The sequence below is a fragment of the Schistocerca nitens genome, chromosome 6 (assembly GCF_023898315.1).
Source record: "Schistocerca nitens isolate TAMUIC-IGC-003100 chromosome 6, iqSchNite1.1, whole genome shotgun sequence".
Classification (NCBI taxonomy): Eukaryota; Metazoa; Arthropoda; class Insecta; order Orthoptera; family Acrididae; genus Schistocerca; species Schistocerca nitens.
In genome coordinates, this window is record NC_064619.1 from 492,565,819 (window position 1) to 492,583,889 (window position 18,071).

Sequence of the window (18,071 nt, forward strand, 5' to 3'; positions counted from 1 at the left end):
TTACGATTATTCCTCCGTCCATTACAGTGTACTGAAACGGTTTTCAGTAATATCGATTGACTTTCATATCCGTAACGTCCTCACGAAATTATATTATACCCTTGCGCTGTTAAACAATGAAAGTTTATCATTTGCAACAGGGACATATCTTTTCTTTGATGCGAGCCAGACTCTTATCTTACTCTGAAGGGCGAATACCTCGCCGTGAAAATTTCACTGGGTTAATAACCCTACTAATGAAATCAACAAAATTGTCATTGTTCGTCGAACTGCTAATGACTTAAATTAACTAAAATGCAAGTAGAAATACTACGGTTCGCCACAGATATGAAAAGATGCGGAATTTAACACTTATATGCGAATCGTGCTGCATATGCTTGTCAAATGTTTTAAGAAAGGAAGCAATGTAGCAGCGTGATTCAAGTCACAACAAGGGTGCAATAAAACCAATATCAATCGAGTTTACTGATCTGTATCCTATGCTCTAAACGAGGTTGAAGAACCAACAATAACCACAGTAGAGCTGTCACCGTGCAATATAGCTGCAACACCAACGAAACAGGTTGTCAAATTTTCTAGCAATAGTAAGCGCTCCAGATTAGTATCTGGCTTTCACGGATTTTAGTGATACGTTTATAAGAATGCCTATCTAGAAAAGTCGCAGAGTTAGTCTCACCAAGGGAGGCAGAAAAAAAAAGATACAAAATTGCGCAGGTAACTGTCCGAAAAATGTAAAACAGCGCAGTCTGCCAAGCACACTTTAAGAGCTGGTGCCACTAAGCGAATCTTAAGCGAACCAAAAGACAGCTATACAACCATCATCATACAAGTATGAATTCCTGCATGGACTCAAAAAGAGCAGCCGTCAGGTCACGCGAAAGTGCGCTCTTCACAGGTCCGCGCACAATGCCACGGCTAGACTAAGCCGCACGATAGACCTTACACCACGGAGCAGGTGGCCAAGTAAAGCACTCTCACTGCTGCAGCACAGCGATGTCAGTAGGTCAACCTCGCCACCCGGCTCTTCACTGCGAACTGAGGATAGACTGGCCTGACATACTTTTTCGCCGGGAGCGTACAGCGCGTTAGCCGACCGCAGCCGACAACAACCGAACGGCGCTGCACAGGGTGTCGAAGGAACGCATGGTCCTCCGTGCCAGTTCTCGCTGCCGAGCGGTGCGGTGCGGTGCTAGTAGCGAGGGACGACATGCGTAGCTTTTTCTTTAAATGGGAAGGGTCAACATACACTTTATCATCATGTCCTACAATCTATTATTCCAGTTTCTGAATATTGTCTCCCCAGTTTATGGCTGCTGCGCCTTCTACAGCGGTCAAAATTACAACATATCAAAGAAGCAATTTTGCAATGCTCAACTATTTCATGGATTCAGGAGAATGAGGACTAATATCTAACAAGTTCTTATCATGTATACAGGGAACGTGTCTTTTTATCAAATACGGCTGAATGATGGCGGAAGATTCGCCAGATCGGGGCAGAAAATAGAGATACGACACTATTGAACAGCAACTGGCACTGAATATCAACACAAAAATCAACCATCGTCAAAAATGGCTGCCTGTGTTGTTTGTGTCCGTTTACCGTAAGACTGCGACTTCATGGTATCAGGAAGTAACATCGTCAAACCACATTGAATAAAGCTGCTTTCTGGTAGAAAATCACATTCGTATTAAACTGGAGTGAACATTCTGTAGGCTTAAACACTTTGCCATGAGGGCACACTAGTCGGACATATAAATTTCACAACTGTTTTTGTTTTGCCGCTGATTTCCATAAATTATTGCCCTTTTCTAAATCAACGGAGATTTTCCAATATTTTAAAGGGGCGTTCTTTCTCAGGGCCCAAGTTTGTTGGGCAGAAGTGTTTAATATGTTCTATTTCAGGTGTATGAATCACTTTGATTTGCAAAATGTTTCTATACCTGTTCTTTTTCATTTACGTAAAACATTCACTTGATAAATAATTTGGACATAAAAACTGGATATTTTAAAGTCTTTTATGTATAAAATTTTAATGTAGAGGTAATAGTACTAGAAGTGTCCAGGAAATTCTGCAGTGTGTTACTCTCCATACGCAATACCCCTTGCAAAATATGTATACAAGAAATGTGGGAAAGAAGTGTATGAGAAATGTGACACATCTGCTCCTCATTAAAAATGCTACATATTCATTTAGAGTTTCATAGCTTTTATGATGTTTTAGGATATATCTCTTAACACTAAAACAGGTTTAAGTGCAAAATTAAAACTAAGGAACTATTAACTTAAGGGGCTCCGGAAAGGCTCAAAATCATGAAAAGTTCAATTTTTACTTTTTTGCGTTGTCTGAATCTGCAGACTATTACCTTTTAATAGATATATAATTTATTCAATTCCGAAGACTACAAATATTTTCAATTTTTTTTTTTTGAAATGTGTTCTACATGGGCGTGACCCACTGTGGCGCTGTTAAACTGCTGTCAAATGGTGTTATTATTAACGTCCGTGTTCATCAGGTACATTTTAGTGATGTGAGATAAAGTATGTGTTGTGGCTAACCTGTGATGGTTCAATATATATCGCTGGTGTGATTGTCGATTGTTTCATGTTTATTTACTCTGTCGTTATCTCGAAAATATTCGTAATTAATTCTGTTTCTTGAGTCTCTGTTTTGTTGAAGTATAAAAATGAGTAAAAGTAAAGTTATTAGAAATCCTCTGAAGGCTTTTAAGAAAAGGAGAAATGTTGGAAAGCCAAAGGTATGTGTTATTACTGTAAACAATAAAGACGATGAAAATCCCCAACATAGCTTGTGTCCCAAAGAAGAAGACAGTTGGTGTAAATATAACAAAGGATTGCTAACTGGTGAAGTGTACACTCATAAGCATAGTCTGCCTCATGCAATAATGGAGGTGATAAAACCTATTTTCGGAGACTTAGCAGCACCTGAACTGTTGAAAAAGTGTATTCACGGAAAAACTCAAAACCTCAATGAAAGTGTAAATAGTGTTATATGGTCGAGAATCCCCAAGACTGTATTTGTTGGAATAGAAACACTTCACTTTGGTGTGTATGATGCTGTTACGACTTTCAATGATGGCAACATTGTAAGGTGCAAGGTATTTAGAAATATGGGAATGAAGATAGGTTCTAACATGGTACGAGCAATGCTTGCTTTAGACAAGGAACGCCTTCGGGCTGCAGACAGGGCTGTAGAGAGTCTAGAAATACAAGCAAGAGTAAACAGGAGGAGGAACAAAAGGAAGCTGGAGGAGGGGTTTGCAGAGGATGAAGATAATCCATCCTATGGACCTGGAATGCACTAAAAAGTTAATCCAATCTTTGTCGCTCGATTCCCAAAACTTTTATTTTCTCATACTAATTACATGTTTTCTAAGGATCTTCCAAACATATTTGTTTCAAACTTTCAGTAAATGTTACACAGTACCTTCTGCATAATTTAACACAGCCTTTTTCCAAAAAAACTGTATATTTTTGAATATATAAATAAAAAATTGCAAAAAAATGTTGTGAATTTTCATTACAATTGAAAAAAAATCATCTTTAATAACTGAAGTAAAATTTTGTAAAATCCCTGTGTTAAGTTGTAGCCCATATTCCAATAAATAATTTGTAAAAAGTTCAACTTCCTACCTCAAATACTTTGTGAGGAAAGATGTAATTTATAAGCGTTATTTTAACATTGCAAGTATAGGGCGTTCCGGAGCCCCCTTAAAGAAGTGAATGTTCCATATGTGACAAGATAGCAAGGATGGAGCACTAACCCATATAAGGTAGGAAAAAGGCTGTGATTAAAATGAAACCCAAATCTTAATAGCTGGTTATGGATTTGAACCACTGCTCAAAAATGATTCTAATGTGCCAACTTCTGTGTCACCTAGCTCAGTGGAAGGAATGTAATCTGTTGCTGCACTCAGATTTAAATAAACCTGATGCAGGAGTGTGGACTGCACGTGAATACTGACTGCAACAGAGCTATTCCTCCTCCTCAAAGAGGTTCTGTCTACTCACTAGCAAATACCTTGTCTGTAAGTTAGGGTGGTCATACAAAAATAAATGACTGTTCTGGGGTAGACAGATGTAATTATTACAATAATCCTTTTGATTTCCAACAATTCAATGCTACTCCCCATTACTGAAAATCAAAATTCACACAGCTAAGCCATTAAATTTCACATTAACATCTGATTAGGACATTTTTAAAATGTTTATCCTTAACACATTGACTCCCTTGTGAGTGCCAGTGGCCACAGCAGAGCCTCACAAATAACACTGCGCACCTGGCCTAGTGGTGAAACATACATCACTAGAGCATGCAGCAATCAACCTGTTAATCATGTGAATATAACAGAAATCATGTAGAACTGTGCCAGGGGGCTAGTCAATTGAGGAATGTTGTGTTTCATCCTGAAAATCGGCGTATCATATTATGAAATTGCCAGTCCGAGCTAGTAATATTTTGTACTAAACATCACCATAAAAAAGATCGCTTATCAGTAAAATTCCTCATTTTTGGTCTAGCTTTCTACTTTGGTAGTTAAAATGCAGAAAATGTAAGTACTTGGGAAAATTACACTGGCAGCTTCTATCTTAAGCTCAGTATAAATTTGTACTGTTCCAGATGATTGCCACAAAAAGTGCATTAGACACTACCTGCCTTGTCAATGGACAGGGCAGCAAGCATGTCGAGTTGTACTATGTACATATTTTGGCTACAGACTTTTCATTAAATATCTCGCAAAAAATTGTATTAAAATGTGTCATATTTACCATATTTTATTAAAAGCTGGATTGATACAGTGAATAATATCAAGTATAGGTGTACCAGATTTCATCAAATGTAATTAAAATATCAAATGAAACCTCTGAGAAATATGAACTCTGTGAACAGTGGAGTGCACATTTCACTTAGTTTGAAAATCTCATATGGCTAGGCTAAACATTACTTCTGATTATACCTTTCTCTGATTAGAGACTAAAGTGTGAGAAACGAGTTCATAAGATGAAAGTTTCTTTTCCATAATAATGTCTGCTTCTTCCATTTATTTTCAGAGTTTACCAGCGGGAACAAATACTTTGCACAAATAAGATGTCAGATAATATTAATGCGGTATAGATAAGTTCAGACTTTAATCAAGATTTTCTGGTCCTCAAAGTAGTCATGATTCAACTTTATACAATAAAATCTAAGTCATATTATATGCAAAAGAATTCTCGGTGTTTTGCTTTGACACAATGTGCCCTCCATTAGTCTATTATGAAGATTAAAGATAAATACACACTATGGGGCAAACATCAATGATTACTCTTTATAAAACCGAACTGTGGTTTCATCTGGACTTGGCATTATTATTATTATTAATATTATTATTCCCCCCCCCCCCCCCCCCCAGTTGCTTTTCAATGCCAGGGATGCCTATTTCTGTCTCTTTTGGATGGGAGCTAGTGTGCTAGTGAAACAATGGTTTAAGATATTGCACAATACTTCTCCAAGAATAACTTTTTAAAGGTGAAATTTAAAACTTCAACTTTCCTTTTGCTGCCTTTTACTGCCATACCAGAGTTGTCAACAAGTGACTGAATAGAAACCTTTGACCCGTTAAGCAATTTTACATAGCTCTAGACAAAATCTTCTACTATCTTGTGACATCAGAAGTTGTTGTATGCTTTGCATATAAATCTTTTTACAGATCTACAAATTCCCACTAATTTCAATATGTTGACATTTCTGCATTCCTTTTGGACCAAGTGTGCAACAATCCCTGTTTTCTCACCATTTTCCAAGTTTTGTTATGAAACCATGGTGGGTCTTTTCCATCCTTAATCACCTTGCTCAGCACACACTTCTCCAGAGAGTGGTTCACAGTAAGTTCAAACTTTCCCCATGACCCAAACTCTACTAGCCTTTGACAGATATATTAACCATCATGGCTACGATGACATTGTGATAGTTAATTCCTGTCTCTGTAATGAGACTGTCACTAAGGTCAGACTTGAATGAGATTTTCACTCTGCAGCGGAGTGTGAGCTGATATGAAACTTCCTGGCAGATTAAAACTGTGTGCCGGACCGAGACTTGAACTCGGGACCTTTGCCTTTCGCGGGCAAGTGTGAGGACGGGGCGTGAGTCGTGCTTGGGTAGCTCAGTTGGTAGAGCACTTGCCCGCGAAAGGCAAAGGTCCCTAGTTCGAGTCTCAGTCCGGCACACAGTTTTAATCTGCCAGGAAGTTTCAAGGTCAGACTTGTTTGTGGGTACAAGATCTGAAATATTTTCTTTGCTTGTCAGTTGTCAAACTGGTTGCTAAAAGGCAATTTTTGGAGCAAGTGTTCACAACTACTCTGCAAGATAAGACTGTCACCTGCAAGGAATTCATACACATCCTCGTCAATACTGAATATGTTAAAGTTGCCTCCAACTAATATTCCAAGATCTTCTCAGATACCATTCTGCCAACGTATTTGAGAAGATTTTGAGAAAGGGAGTATGGAAGACAGTAGGAGAAGAACAGAGAGGAACAATATGGCTTTAGACCAGGAATTTTGACAGTGGATATTATTTTTAGTGTAAGGCAGCTCCATGAGATGCTACAAATATGGTAAGGATTCAGTAACAGTGTTCATGGACATTGAGAAGGCCTATCATAGTGTGATATAGGAAACCCTCCAGAAAACGATAATTTGAAAGCAGACTGAGAGAATAAAGGAAATCTAAATTGTGTAAAAGTAAGAGGAGAGAAGAAAAGACTGGTTTGAAGAGTAAAGTGGGCTGAGGCAAGGAAGTGCACTATCCCCTAAACTTTTCATCACCATTATTGATGAGATATTGACAGGGGTTGAGGGGTGGGGGGCAGCATGAATATGAAAGCAGTGGTGTGGGGAAATTGAAAAAGAGAAGTACAAAACAGTGAAATGTACGTGATGAAACAGTGTGGACTGAAATTTAATGGAAATAAGTGTAATGTGATGATGGCAATAGGGAATAAGAGGCAGATGTAAGTATTAGAAACAAAAGTAGAAAATCTAGAGTACCTTGGGATCATAGTAGATGATAGTATGAGGAATCATAGAGACATCTGAAAGTGAATGGCAACCCCATGGTTTCCTGCACAGTGTAAGAAGACTGGTCTGGAGCAAGTAAGCAAATGCTATATTGAGTATATTATGCTGCACAACTCACATAAGCATCAGAAACATGGGTAATGAATAAAATGAATGTGAGCAGGATAAAGGCTTGCAAGATGAAATTTCAAAGATGCAGAATAGGACTTACTAGAATGGGCAGAGTAAGGAATGCGACAGTAACAGAAATAGTGAAAGAGAAACTCAAGCAAGAGATCACGGAAAAAAGATGAAGATGGTATGGGCATGTTGATAGAATGGGATTTGGCAGGCTGCTGTTAGATCCAATGCATCAGCCTGCAGACTGTTTACTGTGGCCGACAGCATCTTTAACTGTTCAAGAACTAAGGCAGCTCCTCCTTTGTCCACACACAGCAAGAACACTCCTTGCACATCCTAATACTGTTGACTTTTAGACATAGATTTGCACTAAATGCCTTAAAATCATAAACACAAGCTACTACACTGAAACTGGCACAAAATGAAATAAAAGTATGGGGGTCACACTACTATATTCAAAACCACAAGACAGTGGCACTGAATATGATATTTAGCTATGCTACAAGAACTACGAGTAGCAAGAACTGAAAACAAAAAATTAGAGTTGTCTTTTACTTCCCTCGCATAGATCTTATTTTTCCTGGCCTTCACGGGGTCTGCATGTTAATCTGAATATAGCAATGTTACTGGTAGATGGTGACCGGATGAGGAGGGATGTCAGTACCAGCTCAGTATTTCACCTAGTCGGATGTGGAAAACTGCCTAAAAACTACATATGGGCTGGCTGACACACGGGCCCTCATCATTAATCCACCAAGTGAATTTGATTTGAAGCCAGCACATATTCCCAAGTCCTGAAAGCAGTATACTAACTTTCATGGCCATCCGGGCAAGTACTTGTCTCACACAGATAAAAGCAAACCATTTATATAATTTAGCTCTAAATTATGGCTCTCAACAAGTGCTTGATGCCACAAAAATGTGGGCTCCTTATTGTCAGTATTACCTATACAAATGAAGTGCTTTAGTAAACTGTCACAACATTTTGAAAAGTGAGCTTTGGGCTGTACCTACAGGGTCACAAGCGCACTGACAGATCAGGAGCAGAGAAATCCTCTTGCACCATATATACAACTAGATGTTGCCTAGATTTCATAATCTGCCTGAATTAACCAGATACTAATCCAACTCCTCCATTAGGTAGTGAAAGGGTATGTAATTTTCTATTTTATCGGTAAGAATTTCAAAAAGAAAACACTTAACAGCAAAGTCCTGTACTTGGTTGATATATAAATGAACATGCACATATAGTTATGCATTTTGTTAAAGTTGAGTAGAAAATTCAATTTGAGGGTTTTGTTTTGTGCCAATGATTTTGAGAAACAGCTGAAATCATTCAAACTGAACAAAGCTACAGGTGCCAATGGAAACCCTGTCAGATTCTACACTGGATTTGCGACCGAGTTAGCCCCTCTTCTAACTATAATCTATTGTAGATCCCTCAAACAAAAACCATTTGCAATTCTTGGAAAAAGGCAAAGGTCACACCCATCTACAAGAAGGGTAGTAGAAGTGATCCACAAACTACCGTCCAGTATCCTTGACATCGATTTGTTGTAGGATCTTAGAACATATTCAGAGCTCCAACATAATCAGGTATCTTGGACAGAATGATCTCAATGCAGCCTACCATGGATTTAGAAAACAATGATCATTTGAAACTCTAATATCACTTTTCTCACATGATGATCTGAAACCTTTGGATCAAGGCAACCTGATAGATGCAGTATTTCTCGATTTCTGAAAAGCATTTGACTCAGTACCACACCTACACTTTTTGTCAAAAGTATGATAATAAGGGGTATCAAGTGAAATTTGTAACTGGATTGAGGACCTTTTAATAAAGAGCACACAGCACGTTATCTTGGATGGAGAGTTATAGTGAGATGCTATTCGTATTGTATATTACTGACCTTGCAGACAATATTAACAGTAAAATCAGCCTTTCTGCACACGATAGTTGATTCAGTCAACTCTTGGTAAGATTTCATAGTGGTGCAAAAATTGCCAACTGGCTTTAAATGTTCAGAAATGTAAAATTGTGCACTTCACAAAACAAAAAATGTGTAGTACCCTATGAGTAATCAGGGGCGTCAACTTATAAAAAATAATGGGGTGGTGGGGTGGGGTGGGCGCATACTGGGGGTCTTGCTGTGGGGAAATTTTCTAAGTTTTAGATGAAAAATAGTGAGTTTTAAATCTTTTAAGACTTTTAGATATATTATCAACATCAGAACCCCGACAAATTGGACTCTCGATAACTCTACACTCCGGGAAACTTGGCACACCCGACACATTTTTTTTTTTTTTGGGGGGGGGGGGGGGGGGGAAGAGAGAGAGGACAAACTCGCATGATATTTTCGTAAAAAGCTAATTTAATTTACAGTAATGATCATGCTTACAGACTATTACAGAGCAGTGAATAGAGTTCTGCAAAGACTGAAATTATATTTAAATAAATCCTAAACTATCATTACAAGAATAAAACATAAAATATTGCTGTTGCACAGTAATAGCACTTTGATTAATAAGTGAAATAGCTAATTTAAGATTACTTTCAATAAGGCTCAGTGTTCATTAAATAAAAACAATATCTCAAAGTTAATACTTTAATACAGTCAATAAAGTTAATACCGTAGGCCTAATACTTTCAGTAAAAAAGTATGTAAATAGCGGGTTATAATTGGGTCCTACACCCCAAAAATATTTAAGTATTTGAAAATAACTAATACAGTACTATAGTAATACAGTACTACAGTACTAAGCTAGTACTAATATTTTGAAACTGAAAATTTAATATTATGTATGTATTCTCTATTTTATAAAGATATTTAATATTGCTCTAAATTCCAATATTAGGGCTACAGTATCTTTAGAAAGGTGCAAATGTCAACCGCCTGACTGTATTACTGAATATGAAGTCATTGATGATCCAATTCATCCAAAACATCTCGGTGGGCATGTAGAAGAGCCAAGTTGTTCAATTGCTTCTGTCCCATCGCTGATCGGAGATATGACTTCAGACGTCAAAGGGCCGTTCTGCTGTATCATGATTGGAACTACTTGGAGAAGCTTCATGCACTTCACTACTTCACATAACATTTCTCCAACTGCAGGCTCTTGTGTAAAGTACTTTCTTACATCACGCATGTTTTTTATTAGCGATATTGGCTAACATATTCAAGCGTAACTACAGTCTCAAAATGTCTAGGTCATTTTTGAAAAAAAAAAAAAAAAAAAAAACCAGCTGATTTTTCCAAATTTTTTTCACCTCTGTTTACTAAAAGCAAGTGCTCTTGTTCAACTGCAATGACCTGCACGAGTTTCAGTTGAAGCAAACCGCTCAGTAATGGAAGATTGCACCGTTTCACAAACTTCAATGTAAATAGCTTTGTAGTATTCCTTTGGGGTTTTGAAAGTGTGCAGTGAGCTGGCTTCGTTGTTTCCATACTTCTTTGGTATACTTTGATTCTGAGGAAGCGAAGAATCATCAACTTGTGAAGATTTTTCTTTTAAACACAATTCCCAGAAATGTTCAAAACTATCATGCCTCCCACTCAATATACAAATCAAGCCCTCACATAGTTTTTCCAGATCAGCAACACTTAGATGAGGGCACTGAATTTTTTTTATTGACATCCTCTACTGGGTTCATTGCATGGCAATAAAGACATAAAAAGAAATAAGTCTTGAATTGTAACATAAGCTCAAGGTAGCCTGCACATTTGTAACCTGCCTCTGTTTTGTCCTCTGCAGAAAGTGTTTCAAAAAAACTCTAGAAGTTCTTCAAAGTTTTTCAATATTTTCAAGATACTAGAAGCTCGCATAATCCATAGTCGAGCAAAGGGGTCGTAGACCAGCTTTGTCGTTGGCACTCTCACAGCATATGCTTCTGAAAAGTCCCATCCTTTTCTTGGATTCCCTTATGGTGTTTATTAAGTCCTTGGCTAAAGCCATAATATCCCTCAGACATAAGATGGTGGAGACTGTCTACAACTGTCAAGTCTGAACTGTGAGCAGTGCAGTGCACATAACGTGCTTTTGGTTGTATATCCAAAACATTTTTAGTCCTTTGAACTTACCTCTCATTTTCGAGGCACCATCATTGCACTGTCCTCCTCTCATATTCGAGGCACCATCATTGCACTATCCTCTTATGTTATCCGTTGACAAATCAAGACAAGCAAAAACATCTTTTAAAATACTAAACAGAGTTTGTGATTCAGTGTTGGGGGTCTTGTATAAGCCAATAAATTTGTTGATGATTAAGGAATCATCGACAGTACGAATACAAAATGACACTTGTTCGTGAATCAAAGAATCATTTGTTTCGTCAACCATTATATAAAAATGTTCAGTCTTCTTGATTGAAGCCAATGCCTTTCTCAACACACCTTCCTATTACATCAATGATCTCATTTTGAATATCGTGGGACATCCGCTTATACCACGAACTCCCTAACCATTCTTTAAACTTGGGTATGTCAATGTTTTGGAGTTCCACCAATTGAAAAAAAAAAATTGAGTTTACATATTTGTGCCCTCTAATTGCTATTCCTTGTCGGTATAGAAATTGCACGGTAGTAAAAATTGTCTCGAAAGCTGAACACCCTTTCTTCATATCACTATCTAACTGTTCATTCAATTGGGAGGCCACATGTCGGTTAGTGATAGAATTTAGCTTCAGAACACCTCCTTTATGCATAAATGTACTTTCATGAAGATGGAATTTTTCCAAAGCCGGTTCTCGCCTGAAGATAACAAAGCAATTGATGATCCAATAATTGTTGGAGGCTGAATTGCAGTATCAACAACTTCCAAGCGTGCCTTTTTGGTAACAAATTTATCCATTGCAAACTTAATTCCCAATACACTAAGAGACTAAAGTAAATGAATAAAATATAGTTATAAAATAGTCCACTAGACACTACTAAAGTTGGAACACTGAACACGTCTGCAGCATGCACTGAACAAAACTACCCACACTGAATGACTGCGACAGCAGGGTGGACTTTATATGGCCATATCGTTGTAATGTCTCGAAGCGTCAAGGCAAAGGGTTTCAGGCGCTTCTGCTCCAGTCCTTTCGATGTCTTTGCGGCCTCAGTGCTGGCCCGCCAGCGCCAGACTTTACTCGAAGGTTCGCACACCAGCACCGCAACACTGTTATGATTCACACCACTCGTTTTCAGTTAACCTGCTTACTATCGTAATAATTATTTAACTCATTACTCCAACCAGGAGGCCCACAGTCCCTTTTGTGGGTACGTGGGTGGAGCACACGAGGCCCCGAGCTATTGCAGTCTCCTTCCTTTTTCCAGACTGCATTACCTCCCTGTTCCTCTCCTTTCCTACCCTTGCTCCTTTCTCCCTGCTCCCTCCTTTCCCTCTTGGTGGCCTTCTTTATATCAACTTGGCTGTCCTCAGGGCTTTGTTTTGGTATGTGCTATTGTTTAGTTTGCTGTTTCCACTTCCTTTTCGGCATCTTTGGTCCCCTTGGGGTTTGGTCTCCATTTCCAACGTCTTCTGTTCAGTGTGAGACATTTGGTGATGAATTCCCAACCTAGTTTCCATGGTGCAGGCTCCTCTCTCTCCCCCCCCCCCTTTTCCCCTTGCACGCTGTCCCCATTCCTGCTAGGTCACCAACACGGTTGCCAGTCTGTGTGATGGGGCTGACCCACTTGGCTAAGCCCCCTGACAACATAGCGATCACACCGCTAGTACCAGAGCTGTTAACGCCCCATGTATGTCAAGGAGTCAATGCTCATCACTTTGGGGCATCAGAGCTCCTGGCAATGGCCGCCGTGCCAGATGGCCCTTGCTGTGGCTGGGTGGCGCCCACGGGGCGAGCCCCTAGTCAGAGTGGGTGGCACTAGGGTCGACACCTTGCGCATGAAGTGACAAAAGCTTTAACATCCTGGCCACCCGGAGGCTGTCTCTAAGAGTGATAGAAGACAAGACACTCCTTCTTCTGACCCTTCAGCATTCCCCTCCCAGCTTGGGTTGAAACCTTTCCCTTGGTACCTGGTTTGTACCAGGACAGATGGCGAAAGTTTTGCCACGACTAAGCCATTGTTTTTCGTGGAGCCAATTGAAGATAAGTAAGGCGAAGTGGAATCCATGAGTAAAATGCGGTCCAGTTCTTTGCTCATCATCTGCTGCGCAATCTGTAGCCATGCGTGCTTGTGACCATCTCGGTGATATTCCAGTCTCCGTCGCACTCCACCAATCTTTGAACTCGACATAGGGCATCATTTTCCACCAGGATCTTCTTCTCCAAACAGACGAAGAGCTCCGTGCAAACCTCGAGCGGTGAGGAGTCCGATTTATCCCCTAGGGCCTAAGAAATAATCACACCGATACAGGTGCCTTTATCCTGGCCTTTGAGGGTGTGACATAAAACCTTGCCCGCATCTCGTGGTCGTGCGGTAGCGTTCTCGCTTCCCACGCCCGGGTTCGATTCCCGGCGGGGTCAGGGATTTTCTCGGCCTCGTGATGGCTGGGTGTTGTGTGCTGTCCTTAGGTTAGTTAGGTTTAAGTAGTTCTAAGTTCTAGGGGACTGATGACCATAGATGTTAAGTCCCATAGTGCTCAGAGCCATTTTGAGCCATAAAACCTTACATTCCACCACTTATGAGATGCTTTAAATGCTTATGGTTTGTACACGTCTTCCCGCTGCACCAACGATCCCCTCTGCAGTGACCTCCATGACGGGTGTACCTGTTCTCCTCCGCCAGTGTACGCAAATTGTAATGCGCAGCATCCTCCACACTCGCCAGCATGCCCGGTGTAAGTGAAAGAACAACGGATTCAAGAGTACAAGACCTTAGATCGACTTACCACAACCGAGGCTTGTCGAAAGTATGACCGGCTCCATCTCGTGCCTATAACTTCTACTTTTGTTTCCGTTACGTCCATTCTCCCTTCTACCCCCTCCTCTTCCCAGCCCTACCCCATTCGCCACAACCCTTCTGCCTCACCCTCACTCTCCCACTCTCCCTCCCCATCAGCACCCATACCCACCCCTTCAGGTGCAGCTCCCACTCCCCCGCCGGAGAAGCACTCCCTCCTTCAGCAGCCGCCGGTACTGGAGCTCCCTCCCGGGACTCCTCTTCCCGCCACCCCCTGAAAGGCAATCTGCATCTCCACATCGGCCGTGCGATCTGCAGCCGGTGGGCGTCAAGATTTCCAGGTGTAATTCGTGCCCAACCTCACTGCAGTCTGCCCTTCTCTTCCTTCACAAGAGAAGAAGCAGAAACACAAGAACAAGGGCAAGTCCCCCTCTGGTACCCCCTGAGGTGCCGCCTTCCCCTCTTCCAGCCAATGAACCAACAAAGTCTGACCCCACCTATACAGACATTACCTAGTCCTCATCGGTGACAGATGGCGACTTGGCAGCATGGCTGGCTCCAGTCAGTTTGCTTCCCATTTGGACTCCACCTTGAGAATCCTCCAGTAGAATTGTAATGGATATTTGTGTTACCTCTCCGAGTTCCAGCCCCTTCTTTTCATCTACTCTGCTGCTTGCACTGCTCTTCAGGAGACCCATTTTGTCAATTCTTACTCACCCACGCTTCGTGGGTTCCACACTTTTTGTCGGAACCGAATTGGCCCCTTGCAGGGTTCTGCTGGTGTTTGCACCTTGGTCCTCAAGAACATGAGTTCCACTCCATACCACTCTGGAAGCAATTGCTGTCAGGGTCCATCTGGCCACTCCAATCACAATCTGTAATCTCTACCTCCTGCCAGACAGGCTGCCCACTTCCCTTACCCTAACCACCCTTCTTCAACAATTCCCTTCTCCCTTCCTGCTTCTAGGGGACTTTTATGCCCACAACCCTCTTTGGGATAGTCACACTACTACTGCCCTGGGCAGGACAGCTGAAGCTGTTATGGCAGGGCTTGACCTCTGTCTACTAAACATCGGCACTCCCACACACTTTAGTATGGCACACGGCTCTTTCTCTGCCATTGACCTCTCCATCTGAAGTCCTGGCCCTCTTCCCTCAATTCAATGGGGTGTCCACAATGACTTACGTGACAGCGATCATTACCCGATTGTTTTGACCTTCCTTTGGTGTATCCCGCTCCGTCACCCTTCCAGGTAGGCCTTCTCTAAAGCTGACTGGGGTGCCTTCTCCTCTGCTATAAACCCCCCTGTACTACCACACATGGCAGTATTGATGAGTCTACACAGACTTTGACTGCTGCCATTTTTTCCTCAGCTGTTTCAGCCATCCATTCTCCCTTGGGTTCTCCCCCATAGGAAAATGGTCCCTTGGTGGACTCTGGAAATTGCTGCGGCCATAAAAGACTGCTGCCGTGCTCTTCAACACTTCAAGCGGCACCCTTCTACTGCTCTCCTTCTGGTCTGTAAACGATTCCGCACCCGGGTCCGTTACCTAATCTCCAGACTTTGTCGCAGAGCATTTCGCTCAACACTTTGCCCAAGCCTCTCCATCTACTCAGTATCCATGCACGTGTGCTTGGCACGACTGCCTTTGTCTTTTGTTTCTCACTGCTTGGAGCCTTATGATGCCCCATTTAGCGAGTGGGAATTCACCAGTGCCCTCACCCTTTGTTCCAACACAGCTCCTGGACCGGATCGGATACACAACCAAGCGCTCCAACTTGTCTGGCCACCGTCATATACTGACCCTTTTCAACCGTCTGTGGAATGAGGGGGTATTTCCTACCCAGTGGTAGGAAAGCAATGTTATTCCTGTGTTGAAGCATGGGAAGCCACCTCCTCAGTTGGGTAGTTACCGTCCAATTAGCCTACCAACACACTCTGCAAGCTCCTAGAATGCCTGGTGATTCGACAGCTGTTTTGGATCCCTGAATCCTGCGAGCTTTTGTCATTGACTCAAGATAGTTTCTGCTGTGGCCGCTCTACGGTGGATAACTTGATCCACCTGGAGTCTATCCGGTCGGCTTTTTCCCATTGGCAACACCTCATTGCAGTCTTCTTTGACCAGCATAAAGCCTAAGACACCACCTGGCACAACCACATCCTCACCACCCTTCACGAATGGGGCCTTTGTGGAGCTCAGCCCGTTTTTATCTGTAACTTTTTTTTGTCGCTCTTTCCGGGTCCAAGTTGGTTCCTGCTACAGCACTTCCCATCGGCAAGAAAATGGGGTTCCACAGGGTTCCGTGCTGAGTGTCCCTCTCTTTCTCGTAGTCATTAATGGCCTGGTGGTGGCTGCTGGGCCAACAGTGTCCCCCTCTTTGTATCTATGTCACTTCCTCCGTCCTGGGCGCTGCAGAATGCCGTTTACAGGGGGCAGGCACAATCTTGGGCTCTCTCCCATGGTTTTCGGTTTTTGGTGGCCACGTCGTGTGTCATGCATTTCTGCCGTCGCCGTACGGTCCATCCCCATCTGGATCTGTTCCTCAATGGCCAATCCCTCGAGATGGTGGGCACCCATTGCTTCTTGGGTCTGGTCTTCGATGCCCGGTTGACATGGCTCCCTCATCTTCGCCACTGAAGAGGACACGCTGGTTACATCTCAATGTTCTTAGATGTCTGTGCAATACCACCTGGCCTACCAGCAGACCATCTCTTGCTATTGGCATTCCGGAAATAGACCTTCACTTGGCATTACGTCGTCAGGTTTTGGGACTTTGGAATGCAGAATGGCACACTCTTTCTTCGCCAAACAAGCTCTGGACGATAAAGGATTCTAAAACTATGTGGCGGTCCTCAATACGAGCCTCTCGTAAGGCCTCTGTCATTCTTTGCCGGGTCTGCATCGGCCATACTTGGCTGACTCACAGTTATCTCCTCCATTGTCAGGACCCCCCTCTCTGTCGTTGTGGATCAATGTTGACTGTGGTTCACTTCTTCCTGGACTGTCCCAACTTAGCTGCCCTGCGACGGACTTTTAGCTTTCCTGACTCACTACCCCTGGTGTTAGCTGACAATGCCTCAGCGGTTGATATAGTTTTAAGATTTCTTCGTGATGGGGGTTTTTATCGCTTTATTTAAGCGTGGAAACTTCAACCTTATTGGTGGGTGGAGGGGTTGGCAGGCCGTGTTGCTCCCCCTTTCATCCCGATTGGACTGGCTTCGACTGGGCTTGGCGGATCACTCCCACCCTCTGCCTTCCCACTCCTTTCCTTATGGGGTCTGTTTTATCTTGAGTGTCTATCTTGTCTACCTGTGCTTCTTCCATCATGACCATCATTAGTCACTTTCTTTCCCTCCTCTCGTCTTCCACCTTCTTCCTTCCTTCTCTGTTGATAGTTTGTAATTTTATGGCCGTTGTAGTTCCCTCTTATAGTGTGAGGTTTTATCGGTTTTAGTTATTCCAAGGTTGGAGGGACTGATGACCACATAGTTTGGTACCTTCTCCAATCCAACCAACCTACCTTAACTCATTACTGAATGTGTTTTAAAATGTAACTATCATCAAACAAGGAAATACAAAATTCCAACAATTTTTTTTTTTTTGATTTTGCAAAGCATAATATAACTAATATTTTTCTTAAATTACAAACGAATATTTGAGGGGGCTCAGGCGCCTTCAGGCCCCATGGAGTCGGTGCCTGTGACTATAATATCAATGAATCACAGTTGGAATCGATCAAGTCATGCAAATACCTCGGTATGACACTTTGTAGGGATATGAAATGGAATGATCACATAGGCTCAGTTGTGGGTAAAGCAGGCAGAAAACTTCAGTTTATTCGTAGAATACTGGGTAAGCGCAATCAGTCTATAGAGATAATTTCTCAAAGATCACCCCTTCTAGAATACTGGTAAAGTGTGTGCGGTCCATACCAACTAGGACTAAAGGGGGATATTGAATGTATACAGAGAAGCACTGCATCAATGGTCACAGGTCTTGTTAATCTGTCGGGAAGTGTC

General features: G+C 41.9%; 2 protein-coding genes across 5 annotated transcripts in view; one reads left to right on the forward strand and one right to left on the reverse strand.

Annotated features, from left to right (window-relative positions):
- Positions 1-3,386, forward strand: part of LOC126262553 (uncharacterized) — a 371,380-nt gene extending 367,994 nt beyond the window's left edge. The window contains exon 2 of the mRNA XM_049959249.1: positions 2,515-3,386. Within this exon, the coding sequence (XP_049815206.1) occupies positions 2,686-3,324 (639 nt within the window). The 5' untranslated portion in view covers positions 2,515-2,685 and the 3' untranslated portion in view covers positions 3,325-3,386. The remainder of the gene's footprint in view (positions 1-2,514) is intronic.
- Positions 1-18,071, reverse strand: part of LOC126262551 (retinoic acid receptor RXR) — a 141,296-nt gene that overhangs the window by 99,926 nt on the left and 23,299 nt on the right. For 2 of the 4 annotated variants that reach the window (XM_049959244.1, XM_049959242.1), the window contains exon 1: positions 828-1,022. The exons of 1 other annotated variant lie outside the window; for it this stretch is intronic. In XM_049959244.1, coding sequence (XP_049815201.1) covers positions 828-845 — 18 coding nt within the window. In that variant the 5' untranslated portion in view covers positions 846-1,022. Of the gene's footprint in view, positions 1-816; positions 1,023-18,071 lie in introns of those variants that run through there. One more of the 4 variants, XM_049959243.1, reaches the window with a different exon arrangement.